General features: G+C 43.0%; 2 protein-coding genes across 4 annotated transcripts in view; both read left to right on the top strand.

Moving 5' to 3' along the window:
• Window positions 1–6145, top strand: part of GGA2 (golgi associated, gamma adaptin ear containing, ARF binding protein 2) — a 19588-nt gene extending 13443 nt beyond the window's left edge. The window contains exons 12-14 of the mRNA XM_028498032.1: window positions 413–582; window positions 1564–1674; window positions 2174–6145. Coding sequence (XP_028353833.1) covers window positions 413–582; window positions 1564–1674; window positions 2174–2284 — 392 coding nt within the window. The 3' untranslated portion in view covers window positions 2285–6145. The remainder of the gene's footprint in view (window positions 1–412; window positions 583–1563; window positions 1675–2173) is intronic.
• A 7437-nt stretch (window positions 6146–13582) lies between these two features.
• COG7 (component of oligomeric golgi complex 7) overlaps window positions 13583–20879 on the top strand; it is a 78227-nt gene continuing 70930 nt past the window's right edge. For 2 of the 3 annotated variants that reach the window (XM_028498749.2, XM_055090714.1), the window contains exons 1-4: window positions 13583–13949; window positions 15023–15171; window positions 15479–15595; window positions 16781–16949. In XM_028498749.2, coding sequence (XP_028354550.1) covers window positions 13781–13949; window positions 15023–15171; window positions 15479–15595; window positions 16781–16949 — 604 coding nt within the window. In that variant the 5' untranslated portion in view covers window positions 13583–13780. The remainder of the gene's footprint in view (window positions 13950–15022; window positions 15172–15478; window positions 15596–16780; window positions 16950–20879) is intronic. The other variant, XM_007105657.4, reaches the window with a different exon arrangement.

Here is a 20879-nt window from a genome sequence, read left to right as displayed (position 1 = left end):
CCGTGGCTCACGGGCCCAGCCGCTCCGCGGCACGTGGGATCTTCCCGGACCGGGGCACGAACCCGCGTCCCCTGCATCGACAGGTGGACTCTCAACCACTGCGCCACTGGGGAAGCCCTATACATTATTTTAATCGTAATCATTTCCTGCTCAAAAAAATGTTTGTTTTTTTTCTTAAACTGGTACTGGATGGTTGGACGGAGGGGAGAGATCAGTTTGGAATGTCACAGGAGTCCAACTAGAGGTAACGAGGACTTGGATTATGGTGGTGCAGAGGGTTAATTCCAGGAGCTGTTCTGACTGGAGAAGCAACAGGATTTGGTGATAGGTGCACATCTCTTTCAAGCATGGCTCCTCTTGCAGGGGAGTTTGTAATAGTGCTAATCCTTTTGGTTGGGTCCTTCTCTACCAGGCAGCCTGCCTCCTCTTATCGTGTATGACCGGAATGGATTCAGAATTCTGCTCCACTTTTCCCAGACTGGGGCCCCTGGCCACCCAGAGGTACAGGTGCTACTGTTGACCATGATGAGCACGGCCACCCAGCCTGTCTGGGACATCATGTTTCAAGTAGCTGTGCCAAAGGTGAGTCAGCGGCTGGCCCGCTCCTTTGAATTTTTCAGTAAAGGCTATCATTTTTGAGCACCAGGTCCTTTTCTGGGATGTTATCTATTAGGTGGAAGGGTTAGAATCTTCACTCAAAGTAGGTTAAGATAAAATGGGAATTTTGTTGGCTCATTTAACTGAGGATTCCTGAATGTCTGTCTTCAGATATGGCTAGATTCAGGTAAATTCTTAAACAGTTCCTTAAGAATCTGTCACTTTCCATCTCTTGACTTTGTTTTTCCTCTCTGGACCCTGTTCTCTCATAGCCTCCCTCCACCAAGCAGGAAAATGGTTACCAGCCACTCCAGAGTTACACGGTCCTTATCGCTTTTTATCTCAAAAGGAAACTCTCCCCTGACATGAGGCATGCATATTGATTACCTAAGGAAGGTCTAGGATTGGCCTTGTTGGTATTACTTGCATACCTTGGACCAGTAACTCGTGTTATAGGGTATGAGGTACTCTGGCCAAGTTGCATGTTATGTTAATTTCTCGAGGGAAGTAGCTCCCCACAGATTAACAGCCATACCAGAATCACAAGAAATGGGCAAGGGGCCTGTCCTGAAAGGAAGGATTCAAAGCAGACAAAAATAAACTATGTGTTTTCTAATACTCATGGTAATTTTGTAGGGCATGTACTATGATTACCTCTGTCTTATAAATTAAATGATCAATCCAAGGTTCAGAAAGGTTAAATATTTTGCTCCAAATCACAGAGCTAGTAAGAGGCAGAGTTAGAATTCAACTCAAGATATGCTCTCACTCTTGATGCTGCCTCTCAGAAGCCAACCTTTGATCACACAGCTTCAGATACATTCCATGTATGGGTGGAAGGGTTTTTGGATCCTTTCATCAGTTGGTGGGGTGGAGGCCAAGCTCTCCTGTTCACCTGATCTCCCTCATTAAAGCTGTAGTTTGTTAGGAATGAGTTATATGTTGGATTCCTTTTCCCCCCAATAGTCAATGAGAGTGAAACTACAGCCAGCGTCCAGCTCCAAGCTTCCTGCTTTCAGTCCTTTGATGCCTCCAGCGGTGATCTCTCAGATGCTGCTGCTTGACAATCCGCACAAAGTATGTTCTGGTGTCTGTGGTAGCAGGGAAATGGGGGCCCCTGGACTCTAGGGAGGCAGGTGGAGAGAGGTATATTGAGGTCTTGCTTTGGTTGGGTTGGTGGTAGAATGTCCCTTGTCAGAGTCCGTTTTCCTTTGGGGCTTACTGAAAGATCTGTGACCAGATTGTCATAGCTGGGGACCAAGGGAGTGGTACACACTCTCCCTAATCCCATGAAATCCTCTGAAAGGGTGAGGCCAGTCTGTCCCCTTAGCTGGTCTCCAGGACTGCAAAAGCGTGGGAGGACTCCCAGGACGTAAGCCTGGCTCCCTTTGTGTTTGTAGTCCCAGAGGGTCAAGGCCAGGGTACGCCTGTCCTACAGTTGCTTGAAGCCCTCACTTGGGTGGAGTTAACATACATATACTGTTACTTGGTGACCACGGGGTGGGTAAAGGCTTTTACTCTGGGCCTGTCTCTGTGTTCACTCCCCACTAATATAACATCTTTTATCTTTGCTCAGGAGCCCATCCGGTTACGGTATAAGCTGACATTCAACCAGGGTGGACAGCCTTTCAGCGAAGTAGGAGAAGTGAAAGACTTTCCAGACCTGGCAGTCTTGGGTGCAGCCTAACTCCTCACTGGACAGACCCTGCCATTCAAGCTTAGGCCAGTGTTACTTTTGCTGTCTAGATAGGACTAATCACGGTGATTTAGTGCAGAGTGCCAAGAGTTCTATCCTGACATCAGGCTCTGGATGCCAACCTCTGACTTATTCTGCAGATAGTGTGTGTGCGTGTGTGTGTGTGCGTGTGTGTGTGTGTGTGTGTGTGGCCCGGGGCTGAGGGGCAGGGATGTGGGCGGTGTGGGAAATGCTAAAGCATTTCTGATAACCATCTGCTGCGGTCATATCTGGTTTTGCATGTTGGTGGACACTGATGTCCCTGCCTCAAGTGGGAGGTTTTATAAGCCAAAGTTGTTGTTGTTGTTTTCCATGTATTATTATCTTTTCATTCATCCACTCTGTGCCTTGTCAGCCTTTGAAAGACTTGGTTGCTCCCAGGCTGCTGTTCTCAGGGACCTTAAAAGGGACCTGGTTGGTCTTGGGGCAGAGTGTCTTCTGGGACACTCTCTTCCAAGAAAGACCTTGTCTCCATTTCCATTAGCGAATGCTGCTTGCATGTGTTCAGGAAGATCTTCTAAATGGAATGCTCGTTGCACTGTGTTCTAGGCGAGGGGCTGCCACTAGACCAGAGGACCGCGCTTGGTGGGCCAATCATGTCCTTCACCACTGTGCCTTAGAATTGCCCATAGATGGACCCTTCAGGGCAGAGGGGAAAGCAGATCCCAGGCCTTATTCAGGCCTCAGGTTCCATGGGTCGGGCAGCCTGTCTGGACCCTTCCTCAGGACCCTCATCTCCATCCTCATCCTCTTTCACCACAAGCATTTATCCAGAGCTCTTTGATTGTGACACCATGCCAGTCATTGTAAATCATAACTAACAGGTTCGCCCTGGCCTGTTGACTTCACAATCCAAGATGAAGAACTGTGATGCAAATGAGATATGAAGTGAGTTTAGCAATGAAAAGTGATGACTAAATACAGAAAGTCGTTGAATAAATACCCGTGTAGCAAATATTCTTTGTGGAGTTTTGAGTAAGTAGGAGATGCAAAGCCTGTTGCATTTCAAGTTAATAGACTTGAAGGGATCATTCATCTATTGAAGTAAGGAAGACTTCCTGAGGGATGTGGAACCTTAAGAACTGCTTCAGTGAAGAGAAGCCCTGAGGATCTGAATGAAGCTGGAAGAGAGGTGGATTCTTGTTACAGTCATGGTGTGAAGGAAAAATGCAGGCTTGCAGTCAGTTAATACTTAGCACCTACAATGTGCTAGGCATTTGTGCATGTTTTACAAGTCTTGCTTGGTCTGATGGATGGGTGAAGAGAGCTGAGCCTGGCTGAGATGGCCTGATGAAGGAGGCAAGATCCAAGCAGCTCACCTGTCTGGGTAGGATTCTGTCTCAGAAACTGCAAGGCTCTGTTTGGGGCTCTTTATCACAAAATCTGGTACTCTACAGTCTGATCTTTTACCTTCTACGTATAGTTGGAAATCTGCCAGCGCTATGGTGGGGATGGGAGCTGTAAAAAATCAAAAGGTATGTTACTTTTAAAGCAAATGTGAAAACTCATAAAACAGATAAATGATGGGGTGACTTCTTCATTTGGCATAACTCATAAGGTTCATTTTAATCTAAAATTTTGTGTTCAAGTATTCTATATAGCTTTTATAGGCTCTAGCTATTTCATAAAGTCTCCTAGAGGTGCCCATCATAAAGACGATGCCTACCTAGAACTTCCATCAAAAATGGGTGAATGAGACCTACACGTGAAACAACCTTTATCACCTAGTTAAAAGGTAGACTCACTGCATGAGAACATTCTTCTGTCTTCTGGAGACAGACTCCCAGTGGTGCTCTGCTTAGATAGAGTTGGACAGGGTAAGGGGGTAGGGAGGTTGGTGTCCTGAAAGTGGCCCTGGTTTATGTTATCAGTGCCTTCTCATTTTATGAAGTTCCGTGACCACTTAAGAAGAACCAACCCTTATCTTTCATTCACTCAGCAAGTTGTTGTTGACTAGCTACTGTGAGCCGAGCACTGTTGTAGGCACTGCAGATACAGCAGTGATAGAAGGTCCCTGCCCTCGTGGGTCTTCTGATGGGGAGAGACAAATCCATAATGTGTCTGGTGGAGATTTGGCACTGACGATCCAGTGTTTTCCCCTATCCTGAACTCTTCCTTCCGGGATCCTGTTCATCCCTATTTCTTGACCTACCTCTGACTGTTCTTTTTCCTCTGTCCCTTAAATGTGTTTCCATAGGATTTAGTCCTTAGGACTTTTCTAAGCATTCTGGGCAGTTAACTACTAGATGGGTGGTAGACCTCTATCTCAGGCTTCCACCTCCTTGCTGACATCAGGTCCATATTTTAAGTCGTCTAATGGATATCTATCTGGAGGTTCCACTGTTGCCTCCAAGTGCTTAGAATGGAACACAGCCGCTTCTCTCATTCTCTCTCTGTTCTTTTATTTGAAAGCACCTATCCAAGCCTTCATAGGTCCTTGATTCTTGCTTCATCTCCATCCCCCTCAGTACTTTTGTCTCGTCTAGTCTATTTCTAACTAGTATCACATCTTGCCCTCCCCACTGCATTCACATTGTCACTGCCCTGGCTTGGCTTTTTTTTTTTTTTTTTTTTTGGACGGTGCTGTAGCCTGCCTCTCAGTTCTCCTCTGAGCCATTATACTTGCCAGCATCAGAATTCTGTAACATACCTGGGCACTTGACCCCTGCTGAAAAACTGTGAATGGCTTCTTAATGCCCTAAAAGCCTGTGCAGCCAAATTCAAGTTGTTTACTCTGGCGTTCAGTGCCCTTCTGTAACTTTGTATGCTCCTTACCCTTCTGGCATCATCTGTCAAGAATAGAGCACACTTTGCCAGAGCCACAAGAAAGTCCCTTCATGTTTTGATAATGCCATGTTTTCTCGTATCTCTTTGACTACACCTGTAGTTAACTCCTTTTGTCTCTTCAGTGATTTAAGATTGGGCTAAAATGCTGCTCTATCTGTGAGACACTCGTTGAGAGTAGATGAGCTGTGGATATAGTAAACGTTGAAAAAAGGATAAATTATGACCAAAAACATGAATATTACCCATTAAAAATAAAATAGGGTAAATTGAGAGATCAGACATGAAAGGTTAAAAGCAAAGGTGATATTCTCATACAAATAATGTTTAGTACAGTGTTCATAAATCACAAATACTTTGAATATATCTAATATAGAAGATGCTTACCCAGGCCCAAAATATAAAATTCTACAAACTAGTGTGTTTGTTTTAAACTAAGAAGAAAACAATAGAGTGCTAGCCATATTTTGTTTCATATTTTTTTAGGCAGTAACAGCCTGACCTCTTTGATCTGGAAGGAGACAGAGTCAAGTAGATAAGCAGGAAGTATCCTCAGAGAAGATAAGGCCAAGGTCCAGAGATCTCATCACACATTTAATGTAAGCTGAAATGGAAAAACTCCAGGCCTTTAGTTCCCTTGCCCAATGTATTCCCAACTATACCATGTTCATTCTGAGAAAGCTTGCATCTAAAAATGTGTAAACATTCTGCTCCTCTGACTTTTATTCTTGAACACTTAACTTTATCCCACAGCTAGAGGTAATACTATGATTTTAAAAGCTGAAAAACATATTGCAGTGTTACAGGCTCCAGATACTTAGGCTTTTAAAGTTTGAAGTCTTCTGAAGCCCCAACAGTTTGAAGTAATTAAATCAACCCTTACTTGTAATTCCATTCTTTAGCTTCACATACTACCTCTAGCCATGTGACCTGAGACAAGTAATTTGTCCTCTTCCGCTTCCTTCCCTGTAACGTGCATAATAGGCTTGTTTTGAGAAATGAGTTAATAAATGTGAAGTGACTCCAGTACTTCATAGGACTAAGCTAAGACTCATATTTCATTTACTGTTTGCTTGTCCACCTGGCTTCCAATACATGAACAGACTTGACTTACCCATAACTTTTTTGGCCGTGCTGTGAGGCTTGTGGGGTCTTAGTTCCCCGACCAGGGATCGAACTGAACCCTCGCCCCCTGCAGTGGAAGCGCGGAGTCTTAACCACTGGACCGCCAGGGAAGTCCCTATGACTATTTGAAGTTTACCTCATGAAATAAATGCAAGCAAATATTTTAAATTTTGGCAAGGTTCAAATTAATAGTGAGATGCAGTAAATGCCAAGGATAGAAAGTAACAAAACATTGGAAACCTTATGCCTAAGTCTAGTCAAAAGCAGAAATCTGTAACAATATACTTAGAAACTAATCAACAACACTTCCTATAAAACATTCAGTTAAATTTTGTAAACAAGGCTATGTAATTCTAAAATTCATAACCCTGTCACCCAAATCTGAAGCAGATACCTTTTAGTCTATTCTTGTTTTTGAATGCATAGGTAAAATATTAACTTTAAAGCTAGTGGCAGGACTTCCCTGGCGGTCCAGTGGTTAAGACTCCGCGCTTCCACTGCAGGGGGCACGGGTTCGATCCCTGGTCGGGGAACTAAGATCCTGCAAGCCACGTGGCGTGGCTAAAATAAATAAAATAAAGCTAGTGGCATAATGAAAGAATACACTGTGTAAAGCCTTTGGGAATGCAGTCAGCCACTTATTAAGAGCTCAAATGGACAATTTGATCATCTCAATAGATGTAGAAAAGGCATTTTCTCTCATTCGTTGTTTATTTCTAATAGAATCAAACAACCAGCATCATGTTTAATAAGGAAATGACAACAGAGGCTTAAACACAAAGGTTTATTTTCTCATTCAAAAGAAAGCCAGAAATAGTCCCAAACCATTTGTGGTGTCGACTGAAAAAAAATGCGCAACTTAAAAGTTGAGAATTTTATTTGGCAGACTTACTGAGAATTGTAGCCAGCGATAAAGCCACTCATAGCTCTGAGGGACTGTTCCAAAAAGGTAAGGGAAGAGCCAGGATATATAGGGGTTTTTGTTGGGGAAAAAACAGCACTCTCCCCCATGTGTTTAAACATCAAAAAATTACTTTTAATCACAAAAACAGACATCTCAAGTTAATGATTTTAGTGCTTTTCTATGTATGGGAAAGATGCAAGAGCCTGGACTCTGAAATCATTCCTTTGATGTGCGTCTTAACTATTTAGGGCCAGTATCTTGTTTTTTTTTCCATTCTGATTCCCCTCAGAGCACACCACAGGGGCAGCTGCCGTGGTTGATGGCTTTATGGCTGCAACATCCTTTGTTTATGGAAGTGGCAAGTGACATTCTTAGTCCACAGTGGTATAAACATCACAAAGTTATTAGGGACCTAGAGCTCCTACCAGCCCTAAGTCAGCACCCAAGGACGTGCTCCTCAACATTATGTTACAAGCTTTAACTGCTGACTTCTAGGCAACAGGAAGGGAGTGGGGGAGCCAGGAATAGAGGAAAACTGTTGACGTTCTTAAGGTTTCCTGGAAATTTTACCGTGATATTTGCCTTCACATCTTATTGGCTATTTAGTAGCATGGCCAATCCAAGGTGCAGAGAAGGCTAAGAAATTGTCATATTTGCATACAATGCCACACACTTGGCTAAGGAAGAAGGGGAGATTGGATACTGTAACAATTTATCTGTTTACCATAAGACACTATGGCAATCTATTCTGTTTAAAACCAAACAACTCAGGTATTTGTATGTATGTATGACTGTTTATATTTGGGTTGTAGAATTACAGATTTGTTTTCTTTAAAATTTATCTGAATTTTCTAAAGTTTCTAAACTGAAAACACATTATTTTTAATTCTCAATGTTAGTTTTTCAAAACTAAAACAACAAAAGGTGCAAATTCTTCCCACCAACCGATTACCTTCCTAGGAGACAATATTACTAGTTCCTCATCTGTCCTTGGGGATATTCTAGGCATTTTTAAACAAATGAACTGTTCCACACTTTGCTTTTTTTTAACGTAACAATATAGATGACTTGGCAATAATGCCATTATCAGTATGAACTGTGTAATAAAAAAGAACAGCCCCTGCTTTCCTCTCTTCTGACAGCAGATGGTATCAGTCACTTATATGCTGAAAGTGCTTTGTATTAAAACTGGCACATGAAGTTGCTGATAGTTTCCATGTATCTCCAGCCTCTCACTTCCACTGGCTCCATTCCTGTGGGCCCAAGCCTGCGAGAGTCTGCCCTGCAACCCTCCTCCTTCCTTCCTCCTGCCTTGTTTCTGGTAGCCCTGCATGGTAGAGTGAAACAAGCATGGGTTTTGGGGTCAGGTCAAGTTTCTAGTTTTCTTGCCACCTTGGGCAAGTCACTTAACAACTCGGCCTTGGTTTTTATATTCTTAAATGGTAAAAATGTTAAAAATCTACTTCATAGATTTTGGTGAGGATTTAATGAGGTCACCAAAATACCAGACATGATAGGTACTCTTTAAATATATAGGTGCTATTATTTCTCCTCAAATTGCCTCATCTGAGATTTCTCTTTTTTAATTTACTACCTTCACTTGTGGTGATTTCCATTTCGTCACTATGTTCATTTCAGAACCTCTCCTGCTCTCATGGAAACCAATGAAATTTCGCTAAGGATACTAATAACCTAATATTTGCAGAGACAGCAGAAAGGGTTGCATCTGATAAAATCTGACCATCCTCTCTATATCTGTTAAGATTAGGGTCAACTGCAGGAAATGGAAAAAACTCAAGGTAACAGTGGCTTAAAAGATATTTAGATCTCTGTATTAGCTTCCCGGCATTCCTGAGCAAAGCTGGGTGACTTAACAGAAATTTATCGTCTGGCAGTTCTGGAGGCTAGAAGTCTGAAATCAGGGCCATGCTCACTCTGAAACCTGCAGGAGAATCCTGGTGATCTGTGACAGTCTTTAGCATTCCTTGGCTTTTAGCTGCATCACTCCAGTCTCCGCCTTCATTGTCATGTGGCGTTCTTCCTGTGTGTGTCTCCCATGACCATCTTGTAAGGATACTGATCATATTGGATTAGGGGCTCACGCTACTTCCGTAAGATCTCATCTTAACTAGTTTCATCTGCAATGATGCTGTTGCCAAATAAGGTCACATTCTGAGGGACTAGGGTTAGGATTTGTATCTTTTCTGGGGGGTCAGTGGGGGGAGACACGATTCAACCCATAACACTCTCAAGAACCCCAGAGGTAGTGAAACTAGGACTGGTGTGCAGTCCATGGTCAGGCACCTAGACGCCATCAATCTGTTGCCCTGCCGTGAGTGACTTAATTCCTAAAAACACTTCATGGTTCAAGATGACAGTTATAATTCTAGCCATCATGTTCACATTCCAGCCAGCAGGAAAGGAGAGTTGTGTACACGCCATTCTTTTAAGAACATCTCCTTGAAGTCCCACATAAAAGCTCTGCTCACATTCCAGTGGCCAGTACTTAGTCACATGGACACACTTAACTTTTTTTTCTTTTTTGTTTTTTTTTACAGCTAATTTTTAATTTATTCATTTACTTATTTAATTTTAATTTTTTATTGGAGTATATTTGGTTTACAATGTTGTGTTAGTTTCAGGTGTATAGCAAAGTGATTCAGTTATACATATACATATATCCATTCTTTTTCAGATTCTTTTTCCATATTGGTTACTATAGAATATTGAGTAGAGTTCCCTGTGCTATATAGTAGGTCCTTGTTGATTATCTATTTTTTATACAGTAGTGTGTATGTGTTATTTTTTGGGGACACACTTTTAACTTTAAAGAATGCTGGGAGATGTCTTTGTCTTGAGAGGCTATGGACCCACTGGGGAGAACAGAACAGAATCAGGAGACATCTAGCGGTGTCCGCCACACACTCCTGATGCTTTCTTGTCCCATGGCTTTTTCTGATACTCTTCTGATTCTTCCCCCTGTTCTTCCTCCCACCCTAAACTTCCAAATATAGGCATGCTGCTAAAGGCTTTATCATTAACCTTCATTGCTACTCTACTAAATCTCCCTGAAGTACAAATCTGACCCTACTACTTCTCTAATCACAACCTTTTGATCATTTCCTTGGATAAAGTAAAACAAATTTCCCTAGCATTCAAGGTTCTCCATAGTATAGCTTCATCCAGTCTTGGCTTCATCTGATTCTCATTTTCCCTTTTTGGAAAATAGAAACAATACCCGCCTTGACTCCAAAGGCTGTGAGGATTAAAATGGAAGTGTAAGGGAAAGCAAGTTTAATCTGTAAAGGTCTGTAAACATGTAAGGAATCTAGTGCTCAGTTCTTTCACATGGATGGATGGGTCCTATGCTGTAGCCAATCTGGACTCTTCCCTGACCTATGAATCTGTCTAGTAGAAATGGAGAGGCTTCCACACATCTTAGCTCTGAGGAGGAAGACACAGTCTTTTCTGGTAAACCTGGTTTATGCCAATGATCCAGACATGCAGCTGCAACCTGATTCTGATCACTGGGCATTTTTCTCATATCCTGTTATTTTTCAGCTGTTTCTTTTTTTTTGCGGTACGCGGGCCTCTCACTGTTGTGGCCTCTCCCGTTGTGGAGCACAGGCTCCGGACGCGCAGGCTCAGCGGCCATGGCTCACGGGCCTATCCACTCCACGGCATGTGGGATCTTCCCGGACCGGGGCACGAACCCGTATCCCCTGCATCGGCAGGCGGACTCTCAACCAATGCGCCACCAGGGAAGCCCTCAGCTGTTTCTTTCTGTTGAGTGCTCTGCTTATGGGACAGACTCACCTGCTAGACAACAATATTATATACCTTTGGCAGGGGCTATTAAGGTTTGTACCATGTTATGATGTGCTGGCACACCTCCCTATACATGGGGTAGCAAGGAAATGTATTAACCAAATTTAAGAACCCAGAGGCAGTGAGTCTAGGGCTGGTATGACAGTCCCAGATCTTTCAGTGTCCTCTCTTTCCACTTCCAACAGCCATTCCTACCAACCTGTCCGTAAGAGTTCCTCACGGGCAGGTGTTGTAAGAAGCAAAACTGTCCCACATGAAGCCAATGTGGGTGACCTGGACAAGCATAACGCCCATTTAGGGAAGGGTGACTCAGTTTTGGCATGTCTCAAGAAGTGTGGGCTCAGAGGCAGAACTTTTGGCTATGGCCCAGTAAGGAAATTTGCAAGTCCTCTCTCCAAAACGGCTAGCTATAAAGCTAGACAAATTTGACACAAATAACCATTTCAGTGCTACAGAAATCAAATAAAGGTAGATGGCAATCTGAGAAGTGTTTATGCTTGAAAAGCCACTGAAGTTTGGGTAAACAACATTTGCAGTTTCTGTCATTCTTCCCAGGGGCTGCATCCAGCCTCTCCCTTGCACCAACTCTGTAGGATATCTTCTTTGAAATGATGTTAGCAGAAGTGACAGTTGCTGTGGTGGGCAAGTGGGGAGGGCCAGCAGTTCTACTAGTTTGATGTTGTGGTCCTCATTAGAAAAAGCATGTATCTTGATGAAGATGTGCACATGTACATCAGGGACCAGAGAGAACCCAAGCTAACCACACAATCCCAGCTAACACTAAGGCTGCATTCACATGCTGAGGAAACACAAAGGGGCACAGTGGAAAGGAAAAGCTGGGACCAACTTGAAAGTGACCTGATATTTTGAATGTGCTCCCTTACCCACACACAGATCCACTGACAGGACAGAAGCCCTACCAGCTCAAAAACTTTGGTACAACCGTAGTCTGATCATTAACTGCCTTTAAGCTATGTAGACACAAGAAGTCAGATTTTAAGATAAAATAAAAACCAAAAAAACTAGAGACATCAGAAGCTACACACCATAGGGGAGAAATTTCATGAATTTATCTCAGGCAAGCTACTAAACAAGCAAACAAAAACAGGAACAATCTTTGGGGAGTCCAGAATCTAGAGTTGCTACAATATATTATCTAAAATATCTAGTTGTCAATAAAAAATTATGAGATGTGCAAAGAAACAGGAAGGAAGGATCCATACTGAGGGAAAAAGCGGTAAATAGAAACTGAGTCTTCAGACAATGGATTTAACAATCAGCATTCAAAGTAGCTAATATAAATATGTTCAAAGAACCAAAGTAAACCATGTTTAAGGAATTATAGGAATCTATGACATAGTGATTCTCAATAGCAAGGCAGTATAAAAAAGAAATGGAAATTCTGGAATTGAAAAGTACATTGAAATGAGGAATTCACTAGAGCCTCTCAACAAAAGATTTGGGATGGCAGAAGAAAAAGTCAGTGAACCTGAAGATAGGTCAGTAGAAATTATCCAATCTGAAAAACAGAAAAAAGAAAAATAAATAGAGCTGCAGAGATCTGTGAGACACCATTAGGTGTCATACACATAATGGGAGTCCCAAAAGGACAAGTGAGAGAAAGGGACAGGAAAGTTATTTGAAGAAATAATATTCAAAACCTTCCCAAACTTGCTGAAAAACATTAATCTGCACATCCATAAAACTCAACAACCTTCAAGTAGGATAAACACAAACCCATACATAGACACATTAGAGCCAAACTTAACCAAAGCCGAAGATAAAATCTTGAAAGCTGTAAGAGGGAAATGACTCATTACACACAATAGGTTCATAATAGATTAACAGCTGACTTCTTATTGGAAATAATAGAGTTCAGAAGGCAGTGGGATGACATATTCAATGATCTGAATATGAAAAGAATTCTACTTCCAGCAGAACTGTTCTTCAAAAATGAAGGCATGGGCTTCCCTGGTGGCGCAGTGGTTAAGAAGCCACTTGCCAATGCAGGGACACGGGTTCGAGCCCTGGTCCGGGAAGCCCGTGCACCCCAACTACTGAGCCTGTGCTCTAGAGACCGTGAGCCACAACTACTGAAGCCCGCGCGCCTAGAGCCCACGCTCTGCAACAGGAGAAGCCACCGTGATGAGACGCCCACGCACCACAACGAAGAGTAGGCCCCACTCGGGCAACTAGAGAAAGCCCGCGCAGCAGCAATGAAGACCCAAAGCAGACAAAAATAAAATAAAATAAATGAATTTATTAAAAAAAAAAACAAAACAAAACAGCTCAGGCTCGAGTAGCAGGCTTGGCTGAGTTCAGCTCCCACAGCGCTACCTTCTAGCTACGTGACATTGAACCACTTAACTGCCTCAGTTCTTCCTCTTTAAGTTGGGGGAGAATAACAGCACTCATAGGACTGTGAGTACTAAGTGCGCTCACACAAGTAAGGGCTTTAGCGTAAGCACATATTTAACTGCCCAAAAGTCACAAGTTAGCAGAGCAAGAGGGACGCCCGCACCCTCTGCCAGCCAGCCCGCCGCGCTTCCCGGAAAGCAGGCAGTCACTATAGCAACGACTACCTACTTCCGGAAGAAGTACGGCGCGCGGCGAGGGTCAATCCCAGCCGTACACATCAGCGAGCGGGCCGAGGGGCTGTGGAGCGGCTAGTTGGCGGCGCCGTCAATCCCGGCCCGCCGCCTCCCAGACCCGCGCGGGTGCTCTCGCAGGGCCGCTCGCTTCTGCAGCCTCGCGGTCGCCCAGAGCCAGCCCTTCAGGCCTGGACGCTGGGGTGCGGCGGTGCAGCCATGGACTTCTCCAAGTTCCTTGCCGAAGACTTCGACGTGAAGGAGTGGATCAACGCGGCCTTCAGGGCTGGCCCCAAGGAGGTGGCGGCCGGGAAGGCGGACAGCCACGCGGCCACCCTGGTGATGAAACTGCAGCTGTTCATCCAGGAGGTGAACCACGCCGTGGAAGGTGAGCGGCCGGGCAGAGCTCCCAGACGGGCCCGGGGCCCCCGGAGTTGCACGTAGTGGGCAGTAAACGTCGGCGCCTCACAATGGAGAGCGAGCGAGCCCTGCTCCGGTTCTCCCGCAGTCCTTACGGGGATATCCAGGAGAAGGTTCCGTTCAATGCACTAGTGGCGCAGAAGGCTCTGGACTTCTTTGGTTGATTCCCCAGCGAATTGCTATTTAAAGGGCTAAAGGGTTATGCTGTTAACCCTCCTGTTTCCAGATAACACGTCATGGTCTGCAAGGATTTTCAGATTTTATTCTACACTTGGGATGTTTGTTAAAAAAATGCAGCTTCCTTGATCTTACTTGATCTTTTACCAGGATTCCTAAATAAGAATCTCTGGCAGGTCGCCTGGGGACCTGCATTTTAACTGCATTCCAGCTGATGCTGGTGGTCTGTGGACTACATTTTGAAAAGACTGTGGAAAGCAGACATTGGGTCCAGACACACGTTGGTTTCAGTTCTGAAATCTTGGGCAAGTTACTTAACCTCTTCTGAGACTTAGTTTTCTTATCTGTAAGGGGTGGCTGCTAAAGATTGCCGTGGACATTAGGTGGTATATAAAGCACCTGGTGCAGAGCTGGCATTTACCACTGTCACATTCCTCCACTCTCCTTCCTTGAAAAGGGAGTTGCTTGGGAGTTCCCTGGCGGTGCAGAGGTTAGGACTCGGTGCTTTCACTGCCAGGGTCCAGGTTCAATCCCTGGTTGGGGACCTAAGATCCCACAAGCCACGTGGTGTGGCCAAAAAAAAAAAAATACAAAAACCACCAAGGAGTTGTAGTAAGAAGACAGCTGATGTTGGGTCAGGTTGACAGTTTATTCACAGGGCCCTCACCATCATTCTGGGGAAGACAGGGTCCCGGCAGAGGCCAGCTCTGCACCTCCCCCACCCCCCCAACTTTCCACAGGCTCAGAAAACTGTGTGGTTGGTAGTGCCTTAGGGAAGATTTGCTTCCTGCCATCTGATTTATTCATATTGTTCACTGGTGAGTGATCCGACGTTCACCTTTGGTTCTTGGGTTCTTGCTGCAGAAACAAGTCACCAGGCCCTTCAGAACATGCCCAAAGTGCTCCGTGATGTCGAAGCCCTTAAACAGGAGGCATCTTTTCTGAAAGAACAAATGATTCTTGTCAAGGAGGACATTAAAAAATTTGAACAGGACACATCTCAGTCGATGCAGGTATTTTGGCTCCTGTCCTAAGTGTTGACTCTTTTTTTTGGAAGATGTTCACTTTCCTAGTGGGAGGTCAACCTTAACTCAAAATTCTGCCAAGCACTCAGACTACTCTTTTGTTTGGTTCTTTCAGCTTATTCATCTCTCTTTAGCACCGCTGAACAATTTCGCCATGTAATCGGTGTCGTACGGGGTACAGAGGCTCCCTAAAGGCAGGAGCATGCCACAATACTTATGTTTCGAGTCACTGATGGAAGGTAGAGGAAATGGAACTGCCACTTCTTTAGTGTTCGACCCCTCATTTCTCTTCTAGGTATTGGTAGAAATCGACCAGGTGAAGTCCCGAATGCAGCTTGCCGCAGAATCTCTTCAAGAAGCCGACAAATGGAGCACACTGAGTGCTGATATTGAGGAGACATTTAAGACTCAAGTAGGTTTCTTGTTTAGGGGATGTTGTGACATCTCTTTAAGCAGGAACTTGAGGTTTGGAGAAACAAATGAGCTAGCTGTGCCACTCACAATCAGAAGGGCTAGTAAATAGACAGGTGTGGGAATATTCAGGCATAGGTTGGGGGCGATCTGAGACTGCTCTGAGTTTTTCCACCTTCTTTAGTTTGTATCATCTGCTTGACTGAAGCCTTTTAGTCACAAAAGTGAGTTCAGGAAAAGCTTAAAAAGGCAGAGAAAGTGGAGTAAATGCGAGTGTGGAACTTGGGCAGGGGTGCCCTACACACCGTGGGACCTTAGCAAGTTACTTTACCCTCCTTGGAGAGCAAAGTGTGGAAAATAGTGATATTTTTGATACCTGGTTATAAGGATGAAGTAAGATGATATCTTATGAAAAACTTTTTTTTTTCAATTGTAAAGCAAGATGAGTTATTTATCATCTCTTTTGCTATTTAAAAAAAACTTTAAAAAGTTTTTTAAAAGTTCTAAATGCGCATGGGAAAAATTGAGTAGACGGGAATAAACAGTGAAAAATAAGTCTTTCTCATAGTTCTGACCCTCCTAATCCCCTAATTTCCCTTCTAAATACAAACCCTGTTGTCAGCTCTGTGCCTCTTCTTCCACATAAACGCACACACATATATGTTCCTTGCCCTGTTTTTCTCCCCAAAATGGTAGTGCATTGTGAATACTGCTTCCCACGTTTTTTTTTCAGTCAACAATCTATTATTCTGTCAGTTATTGTTACCTTTTTTTTTTTTTAATTTTATTTATTATTTTTGGCTGCGTTGGGTCTTCATTGCTGTGCCCGGGCTTTCTCTAGTTGTGGCGAGTGGGGGCTACTCTTCGTTGCGGTGCGCGGGCTTCTCATTGCAGTGGCTTCTCTTGTTGGGGAACACGGGCTCTAGGCACGTGGGCTTCAGTAGTTGTGGCGCTCGGGCTCAGTACGTGGCTCGCGGGCTCTAGAGCGCAGGCTCAGTAGTTGTGGCGCTCGGGCTTAGTTGCTCTGCGGCTTGTGGGATCTTCCCGGACCAGGGCTTGAACCCGTGTCCCCTGCATTGGCAGGCAGATTCTTAACCACTGAGCCACCAGGGAAGCCCTGTCCATTCTTAATTGAAGTAGCAGGGGTGTTTTAACATAAATATCCTCTATTCTGGTCTTTTTATAGGACATAGCTGTGATTTCTGCCAAGCTCACAGGTATGCAGAATAGCCTAATGATGCTTGTTGATACACCAGACTACTCAGAAAAATGTGTGCACTTGGAGGCATTGAAGAACAGGCTGGAGGCCTTGGCCAGCCCCCAGATTGTAGCAGCATTCACATCTCAGTCTATAGGTGAGTGCTGGCCATTTATCATCTCTCTGTACACCTCTTCACGAAGGTAAGGCTTTCCGAATCTTCAATCTTTAGAATGTCTTAATGTTGATTAAATTATGTAGATTGGAAGTCAATCTGTAGCTTTATGGTGGTTGCCTTTTCTTCAACATTTTATATGAACTTTTTCAAAATACAGAAAAGTTGAAATAACCATCAGTGAACACACCATCTAGATCCTAGTGTTAGCATTTGCCACATTTGCTTTATCACATATCTACCCACCTATTCACCTCTCTATCCATCCACCTTATTTTTTTTTAATGCATTTCAAAGTAAGTTGCAGACATCAGTATACTTCACTCCTAAACACTTTAGCATTCATATCAATAACTAGAGTTCAGTGTTGGTTTATGATTCTTTCTTTTTTTGTGGTAAAGTTTACATTTAGAAAAATGTACAGATCTTAAGTGTACCATATGATGAATTTTGACACTGATCAAGACCATTATGATGCTGTGTTATTTTCCAGTGATTTTTTTCAACAAATAAGTTTATCTAACTCCCTTTCCATTTCATCCACAAAACTACTGGTTAAACAAGAAGCAGCAGCAGTAAAGCTGTTTTCTTACCTTCACAGCTATTTACATTGTCAGAGTGTAGTCTGTATCCACTGCCCTGCTTCCTGCACTCTTGCTCATATATCACGCAAGCCCCTCTACTCTGGGGTAAATGTTCTCCTGAACCTGTTCTGTTGAAGGTCTCCAACAGTTGTATCATCACCAAACCCCAAGGCCTAATATCACTTTATTACTTTTCTTTTTCTTTTTTTAAAAAAATTTATTTTATTTATTTACTTCTGGCTGTGTTGGGTCTTCGTTGCTGCACGTGGGCTTTCTCTACTGGTGGTGAGTGGGGCCTGCTCTTCGTTGTGGTGCACGGGCTTCTCATTGCAGTGGCTTCTCTTGTTGTGGAGCACTGGCTCTAGGTGCACGAGCTTCAGTAGTTGTGGCACGCAGGCTTCAGTAGTTGTGGCTCGTGGTCTCATAGAGCGCAGGCTCAGTAGTTGTGGCGCACTGGCTTAGTTGCTCCGCAGCACATGGGATCGTCCCAGACCAGGGATTGAACCTGTGTCCCCTGCATTGGCAGGCAGATTCTTCTCCACTGAACCACCAGGGAAGCCCAACTTTTCTGTTTCTCATTGTCAGCAACAGTTAACAATGTTTTTTACTCCCTCCTGTTCTGAGAATGCTTTCTTCCCTTGGCTTCTGAGATGTAGCATCAATTTTGTTTATATAATGGTACATTTCCAATGGTGAAATTAAATCATAAGAAGTTCTGATATCTTTGTTTTTCTAGTTGGTTTAAAATTTATTTTTTTATTGAGGTAACATTGGTTTATAACATTATGTAAGTTTCATGTGTACAGCATTATATTTCTACTTCTGTAGACACTACAGCATGCTCACCACCAAAAATTTAGTTTCCGTCCATCACCATACAGTTGATCCCTTTTACCAATTTCACCCTCCTGGTGCCCCATCCCCTCTGGTAACCACTACTCTCTTCTCTGTATCTAAGTGTTTGTTTTTATTTGGTTTGGTTTTTTCATTTATTTTGTTTGTTTTTTATATTCCACATTTGAGTGAAATCATACGTTATTTGTCTTTGACTTATTTCACTAAGCACAATACTCTCAAGGTCTATGCTTGTCGCAAATGGTAAGATTTTATCTTTTTATTTTATGGCTGAGTAGTATTCCACTATATATATCACATCTCCTTTATCCAATCACCTGTTGATGGGCACTGAAGTTGGTTACATATCTTGGCTATGGTAAATAATGCAGCAGTGAGAAGTGCTGATATCTTAAGAGTTCTGATTGATGTTTTATTTTGTTTTAGGATGGGTGAGCCTAGGCTTTAATAATTAAGAAAAATCTATAGCTAGATAATTATATATGAATATGCAGACATGTGCACATGTAAATTCTTATCATACGTAAAAACGTTATAAAATTTCAGTATGCTGAGTTTGACCATGTAATTTATTATTAAACTAGGACACTTTTGAGAGGAAAAGGGAGTTCTTTCAATAATGCAGCTGGGGCCACAGGTGTAAACCAAGACTGTCCTGGGCCAGCTGGGACATATAGTCACCCCTGTACCCATACAGTATAGGACCCTTGGAGAATGACCCTCTGGATAGTTGAGCTTTCATTGTGAGTGAGAGCAGCTTAACCTCTTCATTCTGAACAGTAACACTATCTTCCCTCCAAAGATGATGTCTTTCTACTCCAGTTCTCTCGATAGTCAAGGCCAGCAGAGGTTTGGCCTCCCTTGCCCTGGTGGTGAAGTCACACCAAAGTGGGGCCCTCTTGGAACTCAGCCCTGGGGAGTTGTGTGTGTCTGTTCCCAGGAGCGAGTCATCTCTCTTGTAATCCCTGTGCGCTGTTCACTAACTCCAAAGAGAGAAGCAAGTCTCAGTCAGTACTTGATACTACCCCGTTAAGTAATTTTTAAAAGGTAAATATTGTCAAATTTTATTAAATGGCCTTTTAGCGTCTGTCAAGATCGAATGTGTTGTTTCTATTTCCTCTAACCTACCAATATGGCAAATCATATTAATAGCATTCCTAATTTTACATCATTCTTACAATTCAAGAACAAGCCCTACTTGTTCACCGTGTGTGTGTGTGTGTTTGTGTGAATATACTACTAGATATTTGCTGATATTTTATTTATTTATTTTTTGGCCATGCTGCGAGGCTTTGTGGGATCTTAGTTCTCTGACCAGGGATTGAACCTGGGCCCAAAGAAGTGAAAGCGCAGTCCATAACCCCTGGACCGCCAGGGAATTCCCCTGAAATTTTACTTAAAATTTTTAAGTTGAGGTCCTGTAAATGAATATCTCTGTTAGGTTTTAGTATCATGATTGTGTTGGCTTCACAAAAACAACTGGGACCATTTCATTCTTTCTTACTATTAGGATTTAAATAGCATTTTTATCAAATATTGCCAGGGCCCCATTGAAGGCTTTCTGTCTGCAGTTCAGCTTGGGTGTAACTATGAGGACCTCTGCCTTCTTTTTTTTTTTTTTTTTTTTTTTTTTTTGCGCTGTACAGCGTCCTCTCACTGTTGTGGCCTCTCCCGTTGCGGAGCACAGGCTCTGGACGTGCAGGCTCAGCGGCCATGGCTCATGGGCCCAGCTGCTCTGCAGCATGTGGGATCTTCCCGGACTGGGGCACGAACCTGTGTCCCCTGCATTGGCAGGCGGACTCTCAACCACTGTGCCACCAGGGAAGCCCCTCTGCCTTCTTTTTTGTTTGTATTTGCTTTACTGTGTCTTTGCCTGTTTTGTCTTAACCCTCAAACTTCCTGAAATGTTTTATTTTAGACTTGTCTGTTGGAGATGGCACATAGTTGAATTGTATTTTTTGATCTAATCCTGGTATTTCTTTTTTAATCAGTGACTTTATCCCATTTAGGTTTTTTTTTTAACAGAAATTTCCAGTCTTACATGTTTCTATTTTTATATTTTCTTCTTTATGTTTCTGTTTCTTTTGATCTCTATATTTTGCTATGTTTTGTGTCTTTTTCTCATGGATAACTTGAAAGATACATAACTTGTTTTTAGTTTTACAAGTGATTTATGACTTCAAATAATAGACTAAATTTTTTTCTCAGTTTATCAACCTTGTAAATGAAACAATATATGATTCCCTCAATTAGTGCATTTACACTCCCCTCCCTGTCTCTCCCACCCTTCACCCTCCCCCTGCCCTATTCTAGAATATTGCATAGTCTAGAATTTTTCTTCATGGTATACCATCAAATTAATAATTTTTTTGTCGTGTAGCTTTCTCTCTGAAATGTAAACATTATAAAATTTTTGTGTTTTATAATTTTTTTAAATTTAATTTTTATTTTTTAAAAAATTTATTTATTTATT

This window comes from Physeter macrocephalus, chromosome 14, assembly GCF_002837175.3.
Source record: "Physeter macrocephalus isolate SW-GA chromosome 14, ASM283717v5, whole genome shotgun sequence".
Taxonomy (NCBI): Eukaryota; Metazoa; Chordata; class Mammalia; order Artiodactyla; family Physeteridae; genus Physeter; species Physeter macrocephalus.
This window is presented reverse-complemented; position numbering and strand designations above follow the sequence as displayed.